The 17,055-nt window shown below is 48.5% G+C and overlaps 1 protein-coding gene across 2 annotated transcripts; it reads left to right on the top strand.

The window, feature by feature from the left end:
* Positions 1 to 541: 541 nt before the first annotated feature.
* GNL1 (G protein nucleolar 1 (putative)) lies at positions 542 to 10,862 on the top strand. 2 transcript variants are annotated; one of them, XR_010157462.1, is made up of 13 exons: positions 542 to 679; positions 1,092 to 1,257; positions 1,621 to 1,757; positions 1,897 to 2,048; positions 2,166 to 2,237; positions 3,255 to 3,462; positions 3,633 to 3,728; positions 4,151 to 4,345; positions 9,295 to 9,473; positions 9,551 to 9,713; positions 9,812 to 9,870; positions 9,989 to 10,129; positions 10,513 to 10,862. XR_010157462.1 is itself a non-coding variant. In NM_001071796.1 (12 exons), the coding sequence occupies exons 1-12, from the start codon at positions 607 to 609 to the stop codon at positions 10,752 to 10,754; spliced, it is 1,824 nt and encodes a 607-aa protein (NP_001065264.1). The 2 variants fall into 2 exon arrangements, 1 of the variants encoding a protein (NP_001065264.1); NM_001071796.1 differs by lacking the exon at positions 9,812 to 9,870 and having other exon boundaries at positions 607 to 679; positions 10,513 to 10,754.
* The last annotated feature ends 6,193 nt before the right edge of the window (positions 10,863 to 17,055 follow it).

Genomic DNA, 17,055 nt, shown 5'->3' with positions numbered 1-17,055 from the left:
CAACAGGTCGGCACCCAGGACTCTCAGACCGCCGCCCTCCCCTAAAGACCTCTGACCGTGCCCCCGGTGTAGTCCAGCAACCTGGACGCAGTCTCGGCTTTCCACTAAGGTCAAGCCCGGGGCTTGGTAGTATAGCCTCAGCGTGTCCACGCCCCCTCTCCACTAGGTAGTAGGCCCCGCCCTCCGCTCCGCCGCCCCCTCCAGGTGAGTGGTAGCTTCTCCCGGGAGCGCAAGGTAGTGATGACACGCGCCCCCCCTCCTCCGAACGCGAGTTGGTAGCGTCCGTGACGGAGTTAGCCTGGTCCTCCCACGCGCGCCTCCTTCTTCGCCGCCGGGGCGCCCTCTCGGTGCCACTGGCTCTCACGTGCCAGTAGCCCACCCCGCATCATCCTCTCGCCTCGCTCCTGGAGGGAAGTGACTATATCTCCCCCGTCCGCCTTCCATCGCCGCCGCGGCGGTAATTCTGTCGGGCCCGCCCGCTGACGTCACCTGCTAGCCCCGCCTCCTCTAGGGTCCCGGGCCCCTGCGGCGGGGGCTGCCCCGGGGGGCAGTCAGTTGAGGCGGCGGGAGCTCGGCGGAGGGCGGGCCAGGTGACTGGTCCGGGCCATGCCGAGGAAGAAGCCATTCAGCGTGAAGCAGAAGAAGAAGCAGTTGCAGGACAAACGGGAGCGGAAGAGAGGTCAGTGCGGGAGCGGGAGGAGGGGGCGGGGCTCGGGCTTCCGCACATCTGGAAGGAGGGGTGTGCCCGCTGCACCTCTGGGGATCGTGGGAGGGGGTCGTGGGACCGCGTCAACCCTCGCGGCCTATCGCGGAGGGGATCCCCCACCCCACCCCCCCTACATCTGGAAGGGGTGGGGAAGGATGGAGAGTTGGGGGAGGGGAATCTCTCCAGCTAGCACGGGGCGCCGTCCCCACTGCTCCCTGGAGGAGTGACTCCCCCCACGCACATCCGGGAGGGTCCCGAATAGGGTGTCTGGGAGGACTGAACATCGGAAGTTGAGTGGGATGAAAGGGAGTCAGGCCGATGGGGGAGAGGGTCTTATGGCCCCTGAGAGCTGGCCAGCACTGGCGTCACCGGCCCCTCCCCGCAGGGCTTCAAGATGGGCTGCGCTCCAGTTCCAACAGCCGCAGCGGGAGCCGGGAGCGGCGAGAGGAACAGACCGACACCTCGGACGGGGAGTCTGTGACCCATCATATCCGCAGGCTTAACCAGCAGCCTTCTCAGGGGCTGGGTCCACGAGGCTACGACCCAAATCGGTGAGGGTGAGAGGGGGCGCTGGTCCCGGCTTTCCCGCCTACCCGGAAGTCAGAGCTTTGGGGGAAAGCGGGCTGCTACTGGTGAAGAGGGTGGGCCTGGGATGCCACAGTTCTCCGCTAGCCACTCGGCTCCCCACAGCGGGCCACAGTCTTCCTTTCCAGAGGGGCTGGAGAGAGTTGGGCTTTTAGAAGGAGAAGGCTGAATATTGCCTGAAAGAAGGACTTGGGGGAAGTCTGACTTGAGAGAGGAGACTTGAACGACTCTGGAGAGAATGGTTTGCGAAGTTGATTGTACAAGAGGGGAGAAAATAGGAGTTTGTGGCCACAGGATTGCTCTGGATGTCTCGGTCCCTCTTCCCTTAGATACCGACTGCATTTTGAGAGAGACAGCAGGGAGGAGGTAGAGAGGAGAAAGAGAGCAGCCCGGGAGCAAGTTCTACAGCCGGTCAGTGCTGAGGTGTTGGAGCTGGACATCCGGGAGGTGTATCAACCTGGCTCAGGTGAGTGAGAGCAAGACAGGCATTGGGCTGGGGAAGGAGTTTGGAAAGGTAAGAGTCGACTGTGAGGAAGGAGGGGTCTGGGATGTACTCTTGAATCCTGAAGATTTCCTCACACTTGGACTTTTTCCTGAATTCCCAGTTCTGGACTTTCCTCGACGTCCTCCTTGGAGCTATGAGATGTCCAAGGAGCAACTAATGAGCCAAGAGGAACGGAGCTTCCAAGACTATCTTGGGAAGATTCATGGGGCTTACTCCTCTGAGAAACTCAGCTACTTTGAGCACAATCTGGAGGTGACAGTGTACTCTAGGGACAGGAGTGGGGCATAGTGACCTATGGTCAAATTGGTTTGGGATCAGGCTGGAGAGGGACTCTGTTTTCAGTTTCTCTTCCTGATCCTGTCTTTTTAGACATGGAGGCAGCTGTGGCGGGTGTTAGAGATGTCTGACATCGTCCTGCTTATCACTGATATCCGACATCCAGTGAGTACTAGGGATAAGGGTGGGCAAGGAGGAGGGAGAAAGGTTTTTCAGGGGCAAAGGTCAGAGGCAAGAGTTGGGAGACAGAGAGGTATCTATCTTCCTGTCTTTCTAATCTCTACCTAGTGCTGATGTCCGCAGTTAGGAACTCAGTTTTTTATTCTCTTATAGCCTGTCATTCCTCCCTTGGCCAGCTCACTCTTCTCTTCAAAACAGCCATGTCCTGTCCTTTAGCTCATCACAGACCAATAGAAAATCCAAGTGTTGGAGCTCCAGGGATTCTATGAATGCAGCTGGGGACTTCCTCCTGCCCAGCCCAAAGATGCCCTTTCTTCCTTATCTCATTTCTCTAGCACTGCCACATCAGTTGCTACAGAACCCACCTGGAATGCTAGAGTAGTAGTTAAGGCTGTAGACTGCTGCTGGACTGCCCTGTGTGAATCCTAGCTCTGCAACTTCACTCTTGTCCTCCAGTGGGAGAAAGGGAGGTCTGTGAGGACCATTTAGGTTGGAGGTCCTTAATAATATGTACACACACATACTCACACGTACATCATGTGCACATCAATATACACAGGCATGTTTGCACACATGTTCACAGTCACATTAACACACAAACATGCACACATGTGCACGTACTTGCATGCATGCATATATGCACGTGTACACACTTATATAGTTGTGCACACACAAAAAAGCACACTAATTTCTACCCTAACCCCCATCCCTGTTTCCGATCCCAGCCTTTACCTCAGTGTGCTAAGTGATGCTGTTTCCTTGTCTTGTTTTGGGTTCATTTCCATCTCTAATCGTGACCTATAGGAAGCCCTCTGAGACTCAGAAGTATTACTAACCCCTGTTTTGTCTTTGTTTTTCAGTTTGTCTGGTTTATAGTTTTTAGCCCAGAGTCTGCTACCACCAGGGCCTTGTCTCTGAGCTACACCTGCTGAGTGGGGAGCTGGAGGCAGAGTACTCTGGGTTGACTTTCACTGCTCCATCTTCTTATCAACTCTGTCCTAGGTTGTGAATTTCCCGCCAGCACTTTATGAGTATGTGACTGGAGAACTTGGGCTGGCCCTGGTGCTGGTTTTGAACAAGGTGGATCTGGCCCCGCCTGCTCTTGTGGTTGCCTGGAAGCATTATTTCCATCAACACTATCCCCAGCTCCACGTCGTCCTTTTCACCTCTTTTCCTCGGGACCCCCGCACCCCACAGGACCCTAGTAGTGGTGAGTGGGCAATGAGAGAGGGCAACCTGGGAGAGGTGAGTTGGCAGGGGACAAAGGGGAGAACAGAGAGGCTTATTGACAAGGGGGCACCTGGTCTTGGGCCTAAGGGTGGTGGGAGAGATGAGAGGCCTAAGCCCGTGTGCCAATCCTTTTGTGCCCTCTGATCTCAGTCTTGAAGAAGAGTCGGAGGCGGGGGAGAGGATGGACTCGGGCCCTGGGGCCAGAGCAGTTGCTGAGAGCCTGTGAAGCCATCACTGTGGGGAAAGGTATGTGGCCCTTAGAGGAGGGCTGTAGGAGGACATGGGGGAGACCAAAGATGCAGAATCATTTTGCTCACCTTTCCTGAAGCCAACCCCTCTATGGTGGATATGTGCAAGAGGCCAGGGGAAGGGACAGAATAAGGAGCAGACTGACTTGGTGGGATGAGAGGCAGCAGGTAGTCAGGAGCCTCAGTGGCTTGCTGCCTTTAGCCTTCCCAGTACTTTTCAGAAGCTCAGAGAAACGTGCGTGATTCCAGGGAGGGTAGGGTCAAATGACTTTTGGGAGATTCTCTGACCTGCTCTTGTTTAGGTTGGCACTGTACAACTCCAGAGGGTGCCAGTTACATAATCTGTGCAGGGCACAGTATGTGCCATCATGCACAGCAGCCCTGGGGAGAACCTCTTTAATCTTCTCCTTCTTTGAGCAGTGGACTTGAGCAGCTGGCGGGAGAAGATTGCTCGGGATGTGGCTGGGGCCACCTGGGGTAATGGCTCTGGGGAGGAGGAGGAAGAGGAGGATGGCCCAGCAGTCCTGGTGGAGCAGCAGACTGATTCAGCAATGGAGCCAACTGGCCCAACCCGAGAGCGCTACAAGGATGGGGTGGTGACCATCGGCTGTGTGGGTAAGGAAGTGGCAGCTTGTGCGTGGTGGCCTCCAAGGAGGTACAGAGTTTTCATATTCGGAGAAGAGAGAGGGTGATCAGGTCTCATTAGGCCCCAGGGTGTCTGAGGGGTGATCTCTGCCAGTGGCGGTGGGCAAGGCAGAAGAGGCATCTGCTGCAGTGGAAGGATCATGACAGCCTGAGTTAAATTCCACCTCTTCTCAGCTGTGAGGTCTTGAGTAAGTGATTTTGCTACTCTGAGTCTTAGTTACTTTGATTTTAAAAATAAGGACATTGATACCTGAGTAAAAGAATGGATGACGGCCATGTGTGAGGGCTCATGCCTATAGTCCCAGCGCTTTGGGAGGCTGAGGTGGGAGGATTGCTTGAGACCAGGAGCTCAAGACTAGTCTGGGCAACATAGTGAAACCCCATCTTTACAAAAGATAAAGAAAACTAGCCAAGTGTGGTGGTATGTGCCTGTAGTCTCTGCTACTTCAGAGGCTGAGGCAGGAGGATCACTTGAGCCCAAGAGTTCAAGGCTGCAGTGAGCTATGATTGTGCCACTGCACTCCAGCCTGGCTGACAGAGACCCTGTCTTTAAAAAAAAAGAATGGATGTGAGGAATGATGGGAATAGTGTTAAGAGAGTATAAGAATGCCTGACAAATAGTGATAACAATAATAACAATTGTTATTGTTAAAACTCAGTATTTATATGGTGCTTACCATGTAACAGGCACTGTTTTAAGTGGTTTATATAAACCGTTTGAATTGTAGTAATTAGTCTGTAGTACAGTGATCATCAAATCATAGTAGGAGCTCAGCAAGAATTAGTATCCTTCTAGGTTTTAACCCTTTAAGTTTGTTGCCAAGGAGAATCTCCTCTTAAGGGCTTTGTCTCAGCTCACAGTGGAGGAAAAAGGAATGTATGATTAGGACCCAGGGCCCGTCTTCATTTAGGGTGGGAGAGGTAAGAAGAGACCTTGGACAAGTTGTGGTATCTGAGGTGATATTGGAACCAAAAAGGGCCCAACCCAGAATAAATTTGGGAGTGTGGAGTAGGTAGTTGGGCTCCTTGGAAGTGCCCTGACTTATCTCTCAGTGTCCTTTTTGTCTTTGGAAGAACCTGCCTTACTGCTGAGTGATTGCTCCTCTTTCCAGTCATTTCACCCGGCTGTCCCTTCCCTGACTTCTGATCCTAGTCTCCCTGTCACAAGGAGCCTCTGTTCCCTCTCTTAGCAGCCTCTGCTCTAGCTGATCTCTATTCCAGGTGGTGTGAGAGGGAGAGTGTTTGCTGTGGCACAGGCACCCCTGAGTTTGGATTTCCCTCCAGCTCTCATTCATTTACCCATTCAACAAATATGTACTGAACACTTAACCAGGTGCCAGATATTCTGGGGATGGGACATACTGCTGTGGAAATGGCAAAAAGGTCTGTAGATTCATGGAGCTTATTTTCTTGTGATTAAATAGATTTTGTGATCCAAAATCATGTAGGGGCAGTGAAGGCAATAAAGCAATGAAAGGGGATAGAGAGTGACTGAGAGGAGAGGTGCTCAGGGAAAACCTCCCTGAGGAGATAACTGGATGATGAGATGAAGTGAGCCATTCAGAACTGTGGGGAAAGGGTTTTGAGGAGGGAACGGGCTTGGAGATTCTAGGACCAGCAAGAGTGCCCAGGGGATTGGAGTATGGGAGCCAGGATAAAGTACTGGGGATGAGGTCAGCAAGATCACCAGGGCCCACATCATGTAGAGCCCTGAGGCTGTGACAGCCATTTTGGATTTTATTCCAAGTCTCATGAGAAGCCAAGGGTAGGTTTTGAACAGGGGAATGATAGGATCTGATTTTGTTTCTTATAAGTTTACCTCCTGAGTAGAGAATAAATGATGGGGGGTGGGCAAGAAAGGGAGCAGAGAGAGCAGTTGAGGCTATTTCAGTAATCTAGGAGAGAAATAAGAGTTGCTTAGAGTAGGATGCTGGAGCTGGAGGTGGTGAGACAGGGCCGGAAGCATGATATATTTTGAAGGTAGAGAAAATGAGATCGCTGATGGCTTGCAGTTGGCACGTGAAGGAAAGTGAGGATAAAGAAGGACTTCCAGGTTTTTGTCTTGAGCAACTGGAAATACTGAGATGGGAAGACTAGGGGAGAAGCAGATTTGAAGGCTTTGGGGAGGAGAGGGGAATCAGAAATGAAATTTCAGATTCTTTTTAAATATCCCTAGTGGAGATGTTGAATAGGCAGTGGGTAAGTAGTCAGCAGCTTAGGGGAGAGAAGAGGATGGAAATTTGAATTTGGGAAAGATTTAAATTTGGGGAACCATTGATGGATATAAGTGGTATTTAAAGCCACGGGATTAGGCTGGGCACAGTGGCTCATGCCTATAATCCCAGCCCTTTGGGAGGCTGAGGCAGGTGGATCACTTGAGGCCAGGAGTTTGAGACCAGCCTGGCCAACATGGTGAAACCCTGTCTCTACCAAAAAATACAGAAAATTAGCCGTGTGTGGTGGTGCGTGCCTGTAGTCCCAGATACTCAGGAGGGTGAGGCAGGAGAATTGCTTGAATCCTGGAGGCGGAGGTTACGGTGAGCCAAGATCATACCACTGCACTCCAGCCTGAGTGACAGAGCAAGACTTTGTCAAAAAAAAAAAAAAAAAAAAAAAAAAAAAAGCCATGGAATTGGATGAGATGTAGGAGAGAAAGGAAATAGTTGGAGAAGAGGAGGTCAAGGACTGAGCCTTAGGACAAGCCAGCATTTAGTTGGGCAAAGGACAGTGAGAAGGAGGAAAACCAAGGGAGCGTCCCAGAAGTCAAATGAAGAAGGTGTTTGAAGAGGAAAGGAGGAATCAGCTGTGTCAACTGTTGCTGACAGGCCACATGAGAGAACAGAGAGCTGCTCAGCGGGCTTGGCAATGTGAAGATCCGTGGTTTCAGTGGGGTGGAGAAAGCCAAACTGGAGTAGGCCCATGAGAGAAGGTGCAACAACTTCACATAACATTGTGTGAAAGGAGTCTGACCCAATAGCATCCATACTGCACAATTTCAGTTCTATCAAGTTTGAAAGCTGCAAAATTAAGCTGCATTGTTGAGAGATACACAGGTCATAAACTAAAGAGAAATGTAAGGAGTAGATTTCCTTAAAAGGATAAAGTTTGCATGTATAGAGGGAGAGGATTATGATCAAGAAGGATGAGTGGCGGCCAGTATGGTGGCTCATGCCTGTAATCCTAGCACTTTGGGAGGCTGAGGCAGGTGCATTACTTGAGGTCAGGAGTTTGAGACCAGCCTGGCCAACATGGCAAAACCCTATCTCTACTAAAAATACAAAAAGTTAGCCAGGTGTGGAGCCGCACGCCTGTGGTCTCAGCTACTCAGGAGGTTGAGGCACGAGAATCGCTTGAACCTGGGAGGATGAGGTTGTAGTGAGCCAACATCGCACCACTGCACTCCAGCCCGGGTGAGGGAGTGAGACTCTGTCTCAAAAACAAAAACAAAAAAAAACAAGGACAGATGGAACATGTTGTCACACATTGGGTGGTATGGGTTCATCAGGCTGCACGTGTATGTTCTGTGCATTTTTTTGTATGTTGTAGTTTACAGTTACAAAGAAGATAGCAGGAAGAAATGGTGAAAAAAGTAGGTAAGTCTTTTAAGGAGTTTTCCTGCAAAGTGGACAGAGAACTAGGTCTGGTGGTGGTCGTCAAAGGAGAACTTTTTTTTCCCTCCTTCCCTCCCTTCCTCCTAGATACTTGCATGTGTTGTAAAGAGTGAGCACAGTGGTACATCTTTTCTTAGCCACAGTCAGCTGCCCAGGAGCAGTGCTGAATGGGCAGAGCTGGATTTTACAGGGTTGGGATTTTGCCAGGTGAGTAAGATAGAGAGGAGAGGTGGGACCAGGGAGTTCCAGGTCTGTGAACGGGCCTGGCTGAGGAGCTGGATCATGAAATCTGAGTCAAGTAAGAAGGAAATTGAGGACATGAGTTGGGTATTGCATAGTGTTACTGTGTTAAGGTCAGGGGTCAAAGACTTACTGGAATGGAGTAACCAGAGTAAGTGAGCTGGAAAGATGAGTTGTCAGGGCAGAGAGGGGTGCTTGGAATTGAGGCTTTGGAGCTGTGAAGTGACAAGATGCAGGTATTACCATGGGAGTGGGCAGCTGAGGTGGGGTAAGGGAGATGCTCTGTGGAAGGGAGATGAAGGCACTGAAGTCAGCCAGAAACACAAAAACTGGTGGTGGTGAGTGAGCAGAGTGGCAGTGAGCCCCAAGGCTTCCAGTTTTCTCCTTGGACAAGTCATCGTAATTATTATTTTTTTTTTTTGAGATGGAGTTTCCCTCTTATTGCCCAGGCTGGAGTGCAATGGTGCGATCTCAGCTCACTGCAACCTCCGCCTCCTGGGTTCAAGTGGTTCTCCTGCCTCAGCCTCCCAAGTAGCTGCAATTACAGGCGCCCACCACCACGCCCAGCTAATTTTTGTATTTTTTAGTAGAGATGGGGTTTCACCATGTTGGCCAGGCTGGTCTTGAAGTCCTGACCTCAGGTGATCCACCCGCCTTGGCCTCCCAAAGTAATCACGCTGGGATTACAAGCGTGAGCCACTGTGCCAGGCCAAGTCATAGTAATTATGAGATGTGGATCACTGGTACTGGGTACTTACTGTACTGCAGGCACTGACCCACACAAGTTGTATTGGTTATCTCATTTAATCCTGACCACCCTGAGGTAGGGAGGTGTCCACACTGTAAAATGAAGAAACAGAGGCTCAGAAAGTTAGTTGCCCTGACATCACAAAGCTGGTAAGTGGAAGGGCCAGGATTTAACCCTGGCAGCCCAGAGCGTGATTTGTGTTCTGCAATACCATTTCCTTAATTTCTGAGCCTTAGTTCCCCTTTTACCTATAGGTATAGCACCAAGTCCCATCACAGAGTAAAAACCTGTTAAACATTAATTTTCCTTGCCTTCCTCAGGTTTCCCTAATGTGGGAAAGTCCTCGCTGATCAATGGGCTGGTGGGGCGGAAAGTCGTGAGTGTCTCCAGAACCCCGGGCCATACCCGATACTTTCAGACCTACTTTCTTACCCCCTCTGTGAAGCTCTGTGACTGCCCAGGCCTCATCTTCCCATCTCTTCTGCCTAGGCAGTTGCAGGTATGACGGGGAGGGTGGGTAAGGGAAAGAGAGAAGGTGGGACATTGAGGAAGGTACTGAGTGCTCATTTCCCTCAGGTTCTGGCAGGGATCTACCCTATCGCCCAGATCCAGGAGCCCTACACTGCTGTGGGCTACCTGGCCTCCCGAATTCCCGTGCAGGCCCTGCTCCACCTGCGCCACCCAGAGGCTGAGGACCCCTCAGCGGAACACCCCTGGTGTGCCTGGGACATCTGTGAAGGTGAGTTCCATGTGCCTGGCTTCGCCCCACCTGGTTTCAGCTGCTCTTCCTTACCTGCCTCGCCTTTTACCCTTCCCTGTCTCCTTTCCTCTCCTCAGAGATTCTGCCATTGATGAAGCTGCTGTCCACTCACCCCTAGATTTTTGTTGCATAGCCAGTAAGATCTCTGGCCTGGAATGTTTTGGGGAAAACTGGAAGGTCTGTGTTATGGGAGTGGGAGTATAACTGGTACCTGGTTAATGCTTTCCCTTTCCATTATTCTTTTCTTCCTCCAGCCTGGGCAGAGAAACGTGGTTACAAGACAGCCAAGGCGGCTCGGAATGATGTGTACAGAGCAGCCAACAGTCTCTTGCGGCTGGCAGTGGACGGCCGCCTCAGCCTGTGTTTTCATCCCCCAGGCTACAGTGAACAGAAAGGTCAGAGCCCAGATATTCTTCCCCAGCCCCCTGCTATAGCGTAGGTAAAAGGGTGTGGGCTTTGTGGCCAGAGAGAGGGTCAAACCTGGATTCTGTACCTGTTGGCTAGCTCTGTTACTTAACATCTGTGATATTTTCCTGATCTGCAAACTGAGGGTAATAATTGACCCTTAGCATAGTGATTGTAAAGATTGAAGTTGATGTGCACAAAGGTTCTGTTCAGCAATCTGTACATAGGAAGTTGAATGAATGGATGAATGAATGAATGCCAGCAGCTCTAAAGATTATTGTTATTCCTAGTCTTTGCCTCTTCCCCATCTTTCCCTGGCTTTAGTTCCTTGCTCAAAACTCTCCTCCATTTTTTTCTTGTTTTGGTTCCCCAGGCACCTGGGAGTCCCATCCAGAGACCACGGAGCTGGTGGTTTTGCAGGGCAGGGTGGGGCCAGCAGGTGACGAGGAGGAGGAGGAAGAGGAAGAGCTGAGCAGCTCCTGTGAGGAGGAGGGAGAGGAGGACCGGGATGCGGATGAGGAGGGAGAAGGGGATGAGGAGACCCCAACCTCGGCTCCAGGGTCCAGCCTGGCTGGCCGAAACCCTTATGCCCTGCTGGGTGAGGATGAGTGCTGAGTTCCTCGCCCAGCACCATCTTCCCTCCCAGTATCTTTGCTTTTGGACTGACCTGGGGGTATCTCCCCTTTGCCACCCCAATTGTGAATAAAGATTGTTTGCTTTGTAGCCCCTTCCCCAGATGAACTGAGGTGAGAGCGGCTATTCCAGGCTAACAGCTGTGGGAGGCTTCTCTCCTCTTCTCCCTTCTTTTTTCATGCATTCTCTTTGCAAGGGAAAGTTCTCTTAGGAGTTTAGTAGGTTCTCAGTCTCTGAAACCTGCTTCCTCTACCCATTCTCCCACTCTGCACCTTAGGAATCCCGTTACCTACATGGGGAGGGGAGGTCTAAATCCAGCTCCCTTTTGGAGTTTGTGCCATTCTCCGATTTGAGCAGCAGCCCTGTGTGCCCCCTGCTGCCAGACCTGCTCATTCCAGGAGCTTCTGGGAGAAGGAACAGTAAGAGAGGAACTGTGTCCCAAGCTGATGTCTCTTAATGAGATTTTTACAGGAATTGTTCAAATTCAGCAAATATTTATTGAGGGTCTATTGTGTGTCTTGACCTGTGCTGAGCACCAAGCATATAAGGATGTACCACCAGAGCCTGACCTAAATTTGAAGCCTGGCCATGATCAAAACCCCACCTTCAGGCACCCAAGTTTTTGGATTAAGAAGGGTGAATGATGTTCTCCAAATCCTGGGGGCTCATGCAGTATAATTCTAGGACTTCATGTTGATACAAATTTTTAGTTAAGGCAAAACGCTTGTGAAAATGTTGATTAAATGTGTACGAGTAGTTTTAATTACTGGTGAACAACTAGTGTGCACATTTATGATTTGAGCAGAACAGCCCTTTAAGTACAGTGTTAAGTTTCATTGTTTAAAAGCTTGGCAGCTACGAGTATTTGAGGTACATAGGGGCGGGCACAGAACCAGCCTCCTGAATTCCATTTACTCTGGTTTGGGGGTGGAACAAAGATGATCCAGTGCAGGGTCTGAGCTAGAACCTAGCAGGTGGCCAGAACCATTTTAGGGTTTCACCTCAGCATTTCGGCAGAGATCAGCTCTCTCATGAGTCAGGGCACCTTAGGCTTTGCTGTATATCCCTTTGTTAAGCCAGCAGCTAGACTCCTAGATTGAATTCTTTTAGAAATGGGAGAATGAGCTTTTTTATTGACTGCCAGTGTTGTCTGTATTGGATGATAGCAAAAAGTGTAGTTGGACAGGTTGCCCACTAGATGGAGGAGTGAGAAGTACCAGACTCCTTTTTTCTCTAAAGCAGATCCTTTCAGGATCTGAGTCACTGGGCAGTTTCTCTAATGCGAGCAGACAGACCCTGTTAACCAAGGAGCAAAGGAAAGTATATTTAAAGAGGCTAAGGTGTTTGGCCACATATTCCTTTAGGTTCATCTCCATTGGTCTCAGTGTGGACATAACCCCTGGAATTCACTCCAGTGCAAAGTTTAAATACCAGCATGAGAATGTACTTGAAGGTTTCCCAAAATGTGCTAGACAAGAGAAAAGGTCCCAGCTGAGAGAAAAATCCACCTGCCTCCCATCTGGGGCTTTTTGGCCTCACTGATAGAAAAGGAAAAGGGGCCCAAGCTAAGCTTACTTTGAGGGTTCATGATGTTCAGAGATGCTCAGGGGACTTCTCCGCTGCAGGAGGTGGGGTGAGGACATTGGATTCATTTCCTCAAAATGTGGAGAGAAAGGAGAAAAATCAGAATTCTATTTGTACCTCTGCTTCCTGTGCTGTTTATCTTTGCTTGTCTTTATCTTTTTCCACCTCAGGGGTTTCATCAGGGGTATTTGGGAGAGTCTAGGGGTGGGGATGAAGAATTGACTGGGAGCTGAGGAGGGGGGATTTTTATGCTGAAGACCTGGCAGGAGGCAACTCCTGACACCCCCACAGGGTTAGACTGTAAAACCTCTTCCATGACTTGCTGACTCTATAGGATAATAGCAACAGGAAAAGAACTGAGGGACGTGCAGATGAGGATGAATAGGGCCCCAACACCAGTGCCTGAGGCTGAGGTTAGAACTGACTACAAAGACACAGGAAACCAAGGGCCCAGTCTCCCCTCCACGCTGAAATACGCACCCTCTTGTCTGGGTCATGTCTACTATGTGAATACTTGACCATGGAGGTCTGGGGCTCTGGTGGCTTCCATAGCTGGCTAGTGTCTTGATGGAGAGAAATCAGGGCTTCTCTCATCCATGCTGGAATTTCATTTAGATGTCAACTTCCAAGCTTCCCTTTTTCCAGATGGGATTCTAGTCCTGCTTCTGGAACAGGGTAGCTGTGTGTGGTCCAGGATAGTTCAATTATCTGGCCCTTTGTTCACTTCTTACAATCATTGATACAGTCAACAAAAATTGGTTAAAAACAATATATGCCAGACATATGTCCCTGAGTTCTGGGACAATAACCAAAATTGAATAAGGCAATATCCTACTCTCAAGCAATAGAGGGTAGGAATAGAATAATAATAATATAATACAATAGCTCTATAGCAGTATGTAAACTATAAAAGCATTATTTTACGTGTTTCTATTGAACTATCATAACTAAATAAGATGGTTAGTACTATAATTATCCCAAGGATTCATTCACTCATAGAACATTTGTTGAGCAATTACTACCTGCCAGTCACTTCCAAGTGGTAAGTGAGATAGAAATGGTTCTTTGTGGCGCTCACAATTTATTGGAGAATGGAAACACAATTAGAAAAAAAAAGTGTGATAACTTCTGGGAGAAGGGTGGTACAGGATCCTGTGGGGTAGTGGTGGCTCCATATAGGAGGGACATTGGGATACTGATGAGGAAGGAGTGGGGGACAGGGCTAGAAGCTGCATTAGTATAAAGTTATGTCAGACTGCCAAAACAAAACAAACACAAAAAATCAGTAGTCCGTGGTAAAGAATTGCTATAGGAACAGCCAGTAGGGGCAGTTAAGCTGGTCTTGGTGAATCAGGGGAAGCGTCCTAGAGGTACAGATGTCCATGCTGAGGCCAAATGCTGGACAGGAGTTAGCCAGACAGGGAAATTGCATTCTGGGCAGAGGAGACAGCAAAGGTCAAGAAACATGACAACTTTGGAAGACTGTAACTTGTTCAGAGGCAGAGGGTGCAAAGGAGAAATGAGGAAAGGTGAAGCTGGAGAGGTGGGCTTGGTCCAGCTCTTGCTGGGCCTTTTCAGCCGTGTTAAAGATTTAGACTGTATCCAGAGGGACGTTGAACTTTAAGCCTAAGACTGAAAAGGTGAGAATTGTGCCTTAGATCACTATGGTTGCAGTGTGGAGACTGGTTTGGAAAGGGGAGAAATCAGAGGCTTTTACAGCCATCCCAGGGAGAGAGAATGAACACCAGAATTAGGGTAATGGAAGATGGAAAGAAGAGAAATCGTTTTATGGGTTGCTCAGGAGATAGAATTGACATGTCTTGGGATTGTTTTGCCGTGTAGGGGAGAGAGACAAGTCAAGAGTATACATCCTGTTTCTGACTTGGCAACTGGGTGGGTCATGGGTCTGTTTCCTGAGACAGTTGTCTACAGCCATACCACCGTAAGCGCCCTAAATCTCATCAGAGACAGTTTATGCAAATGGAGCTTGGGGAAAGAGAGGTCGTGGCTGGAGACAGAGATTTGGGCATCATCAACATATAGGTGTGGGGAGCAGAGAAGGCTGAGGAAGAAAGCAGGAAACATATAAAAAGGAGAGCAGGGGAAGGAACCAGTGAGACAGGAAAAACCTAGTAACGTGGTGTGATGAAGCTAGGGGAGGAAGGAAGGAAGGAAGGGCGGCGTGGAACGCTGCTGATGGGTGGTGGCGGGGAAAATGAACGAGTATCCACCAGCAACGAGAGGGGCCTCCATGGTCTTGGTGGGAGCATTTCTTTGGAGAGGTGGAATCAGAAGCCCCAGATGTCAGAGGGTTAAGGAATAATTTGGAGGAAAAGCGTAAAGGCAGTGGAGGTGAGGAGAGAATTTTCAAAATGTTTGGCAGTGATTGCAATGAAAGAAAAAAATGGAGGGAGCAGAGTATATGCAGTTGAGGAACTTTTTTAGTTTGGAGTGTGTTAACACGATGTTAGGAAGAAGGATCAAGTGAAGGAGAAAGGTGAAAATGCTGGAAGGTGGGGCTTAGTGATGAAACAAACCTTGGGGACAGGTGGGCGTGGTACTGAGAGTCCCAGTGAGGGGAGTGCCCTCAGGCAGGCGCCGGTGGCTTCTGTCACAGGAGGGAACAGCGCTGACATTCAGCTGGTTCGCACTGATACGGCTCAACCAGTTTGTTAAAACATGTCTGTTCCAGTGTCAGTAATATACGAGTAACTGCAATATGCAGTAAAAATTATAAATTCTAATACAAACTCAGTTCAAGCTAATTAAGAGATCGCAACAGCCGTTGGTAAATGGACTTCCCGCTGCATTTGAGAAGCTTTGCAGCGCCATCTGCCGGTGTCGTAGCATCACTGCAGGCTGAGAGGCTGCTTTGCGCCTTCGTCTTGAAGCACTCTGAAATTGCTTGTTTAAATTAACTTGGAATCATGGAGTTGCTACTGCTTCTGAATAGTTTAGCTTCTACTTTGATTTTATTGTTAGTGCATTGTCGTTCTTGTGTCAGTAGCAAGTTTCAGTGTTTTAATATTTACAAATACAAAAATTTTTAATAAAATATTAAAGCCAAACTTGAATGAAGAGACAACAAAGTTTGGATATGTTTCTTTATGTGCCTTTTGACATATCATAAATGAGAATCTTTTGATTCCTCAGGAGAACAAAGAAGAAATATTAATGAGCTGCAGCCAGGAATGTTTTCTGTTACTGTGTAAAAATCAGAATAATATGGAAATCATTTGCAACTTTTTATTTTGAAAAATTTCTAACATAGAAAAAGAACAATAAACACCCAAATACTGAAAGATTCAACAAATTCTACATTTTGCCATATTTGCTTTACTAGTTTTTGCCAGCTTCTGTATTAATCGATTTTTCTGTCTACTTATCCATTTTTTTTGTTGTCATTACCTTTTATTTTTAAAAATTTTAACCTTTAATTGTAAATTGGCAAATTATAGTTGTATATATTTATGGGGTACAAAGTGATGTTATGATTCATGAATACACTGTGGGATGATTAAATCAAGCAAATTAACATCTATCACTTTTTTTTTTTTTTGAGGTGGAGTTTCACTCTTGTTGCCCAGGCTGGAGTGCAGTGGTGCAATCTCGGCTCACTGCAACTTCCGCCTCCTGGGTTCAAGTGATTCTTCTGCCTCAGCCTCTTGAGTAGCTGGCATTACAGGCGTCCGCCACCATGCCCGGCTAATTTTTTGTATTTTTAGTAGAGACGGGGTTTCACCATGTTGGCCAGGCTGGTCTCGAACTCCTGACCTCAGGTGATCCACCCACTTCCACCTCCCAAAGTGCTGGGATTACAGACGTGAGCCACTGCGCCCGGCCCAACATCTATCACTTTTAAATACTTACTTTTTTTGTGGTGAGAATGTTTGAAATTTACTCTCTACATTCAGAGGAGGGAACATGTTAAAAATGTAAAAAAGATATTTACCCTCAACACTTATGAAATGTACAAGAATTATTTACTATATTCACTTTGCTGTGCAGTATATCTCAAAGAAAAAGAAAAGCTTATTTTTCCAGTCCAATGAAGCTTTGTAACCTTTAACCATCATATCCCCATTTCCCCCAGACCCCCAGCCTCTGGTAACTACTATTCTGCTCTCTCCTCCTTTAAGTTCAATTGTTTTAGATTCCACTTATAAGTGAGAACATAAAGTATTTGTCTTTCTGTGCCTGGCTTACTTCACTTAGCATAATGTTCTCCAATTCCATTAACGCTGTCTCAAATGACAAAATTTCTTTTTAAAGGCTGAATAGCATTCCACGGTATATATACCATATTTTCTTTCTTTCTTTCTTTTTTTTTTTTTTTGAGACGGAGTCTCGCTCTGTCACCCAGGTTGGAGTGCACTGGTGCAATCTCAGCTCACTGCAAACTCCGCCTCCCAGGTTGAAGTGATTCTCCTGCCTCAGCCTCCAGAGTAGCTGGGACTACAGGCGCCTGCCACCATGCCCAGCTAATTCTTTTGTACTTTTAGTAGAGATGGGGTTTCACCGTGTTAGCCAGGATGCTCTCGATATCCTGACCTCGTGATCCGCCTGCCTCGACCTCCCAAAGTGCTGGGATTACAGGCATGAGCCACTGCGCCCGGCCTATATACTATATTTTCTTTATCCATTCATCTGCTGATGAACACTCGGTTTGACTATGTAACTTCACTGTGGTTAATAGTGC

Source organism: Pan troglodytes, chromosome 5 (assembly GCF_028858775.2).
Source record: "Pan troglodytes isolate AG18354 chromosome 5, NHGRI_mPanTro3-v2.0_pri, whole genome shotgun sequence".
Classification (NCBI taxonomy): Eukaryota; Metazoa; Chordata; class Mammalia; order Primates; family Hominidae; genus Pan; species Pan troglodytes.
The sequence above is the reverse complement of the archived record's forward strand: the minus strand, read 5'-3'. Positions and strand labels throughout refer to the sequence as shown.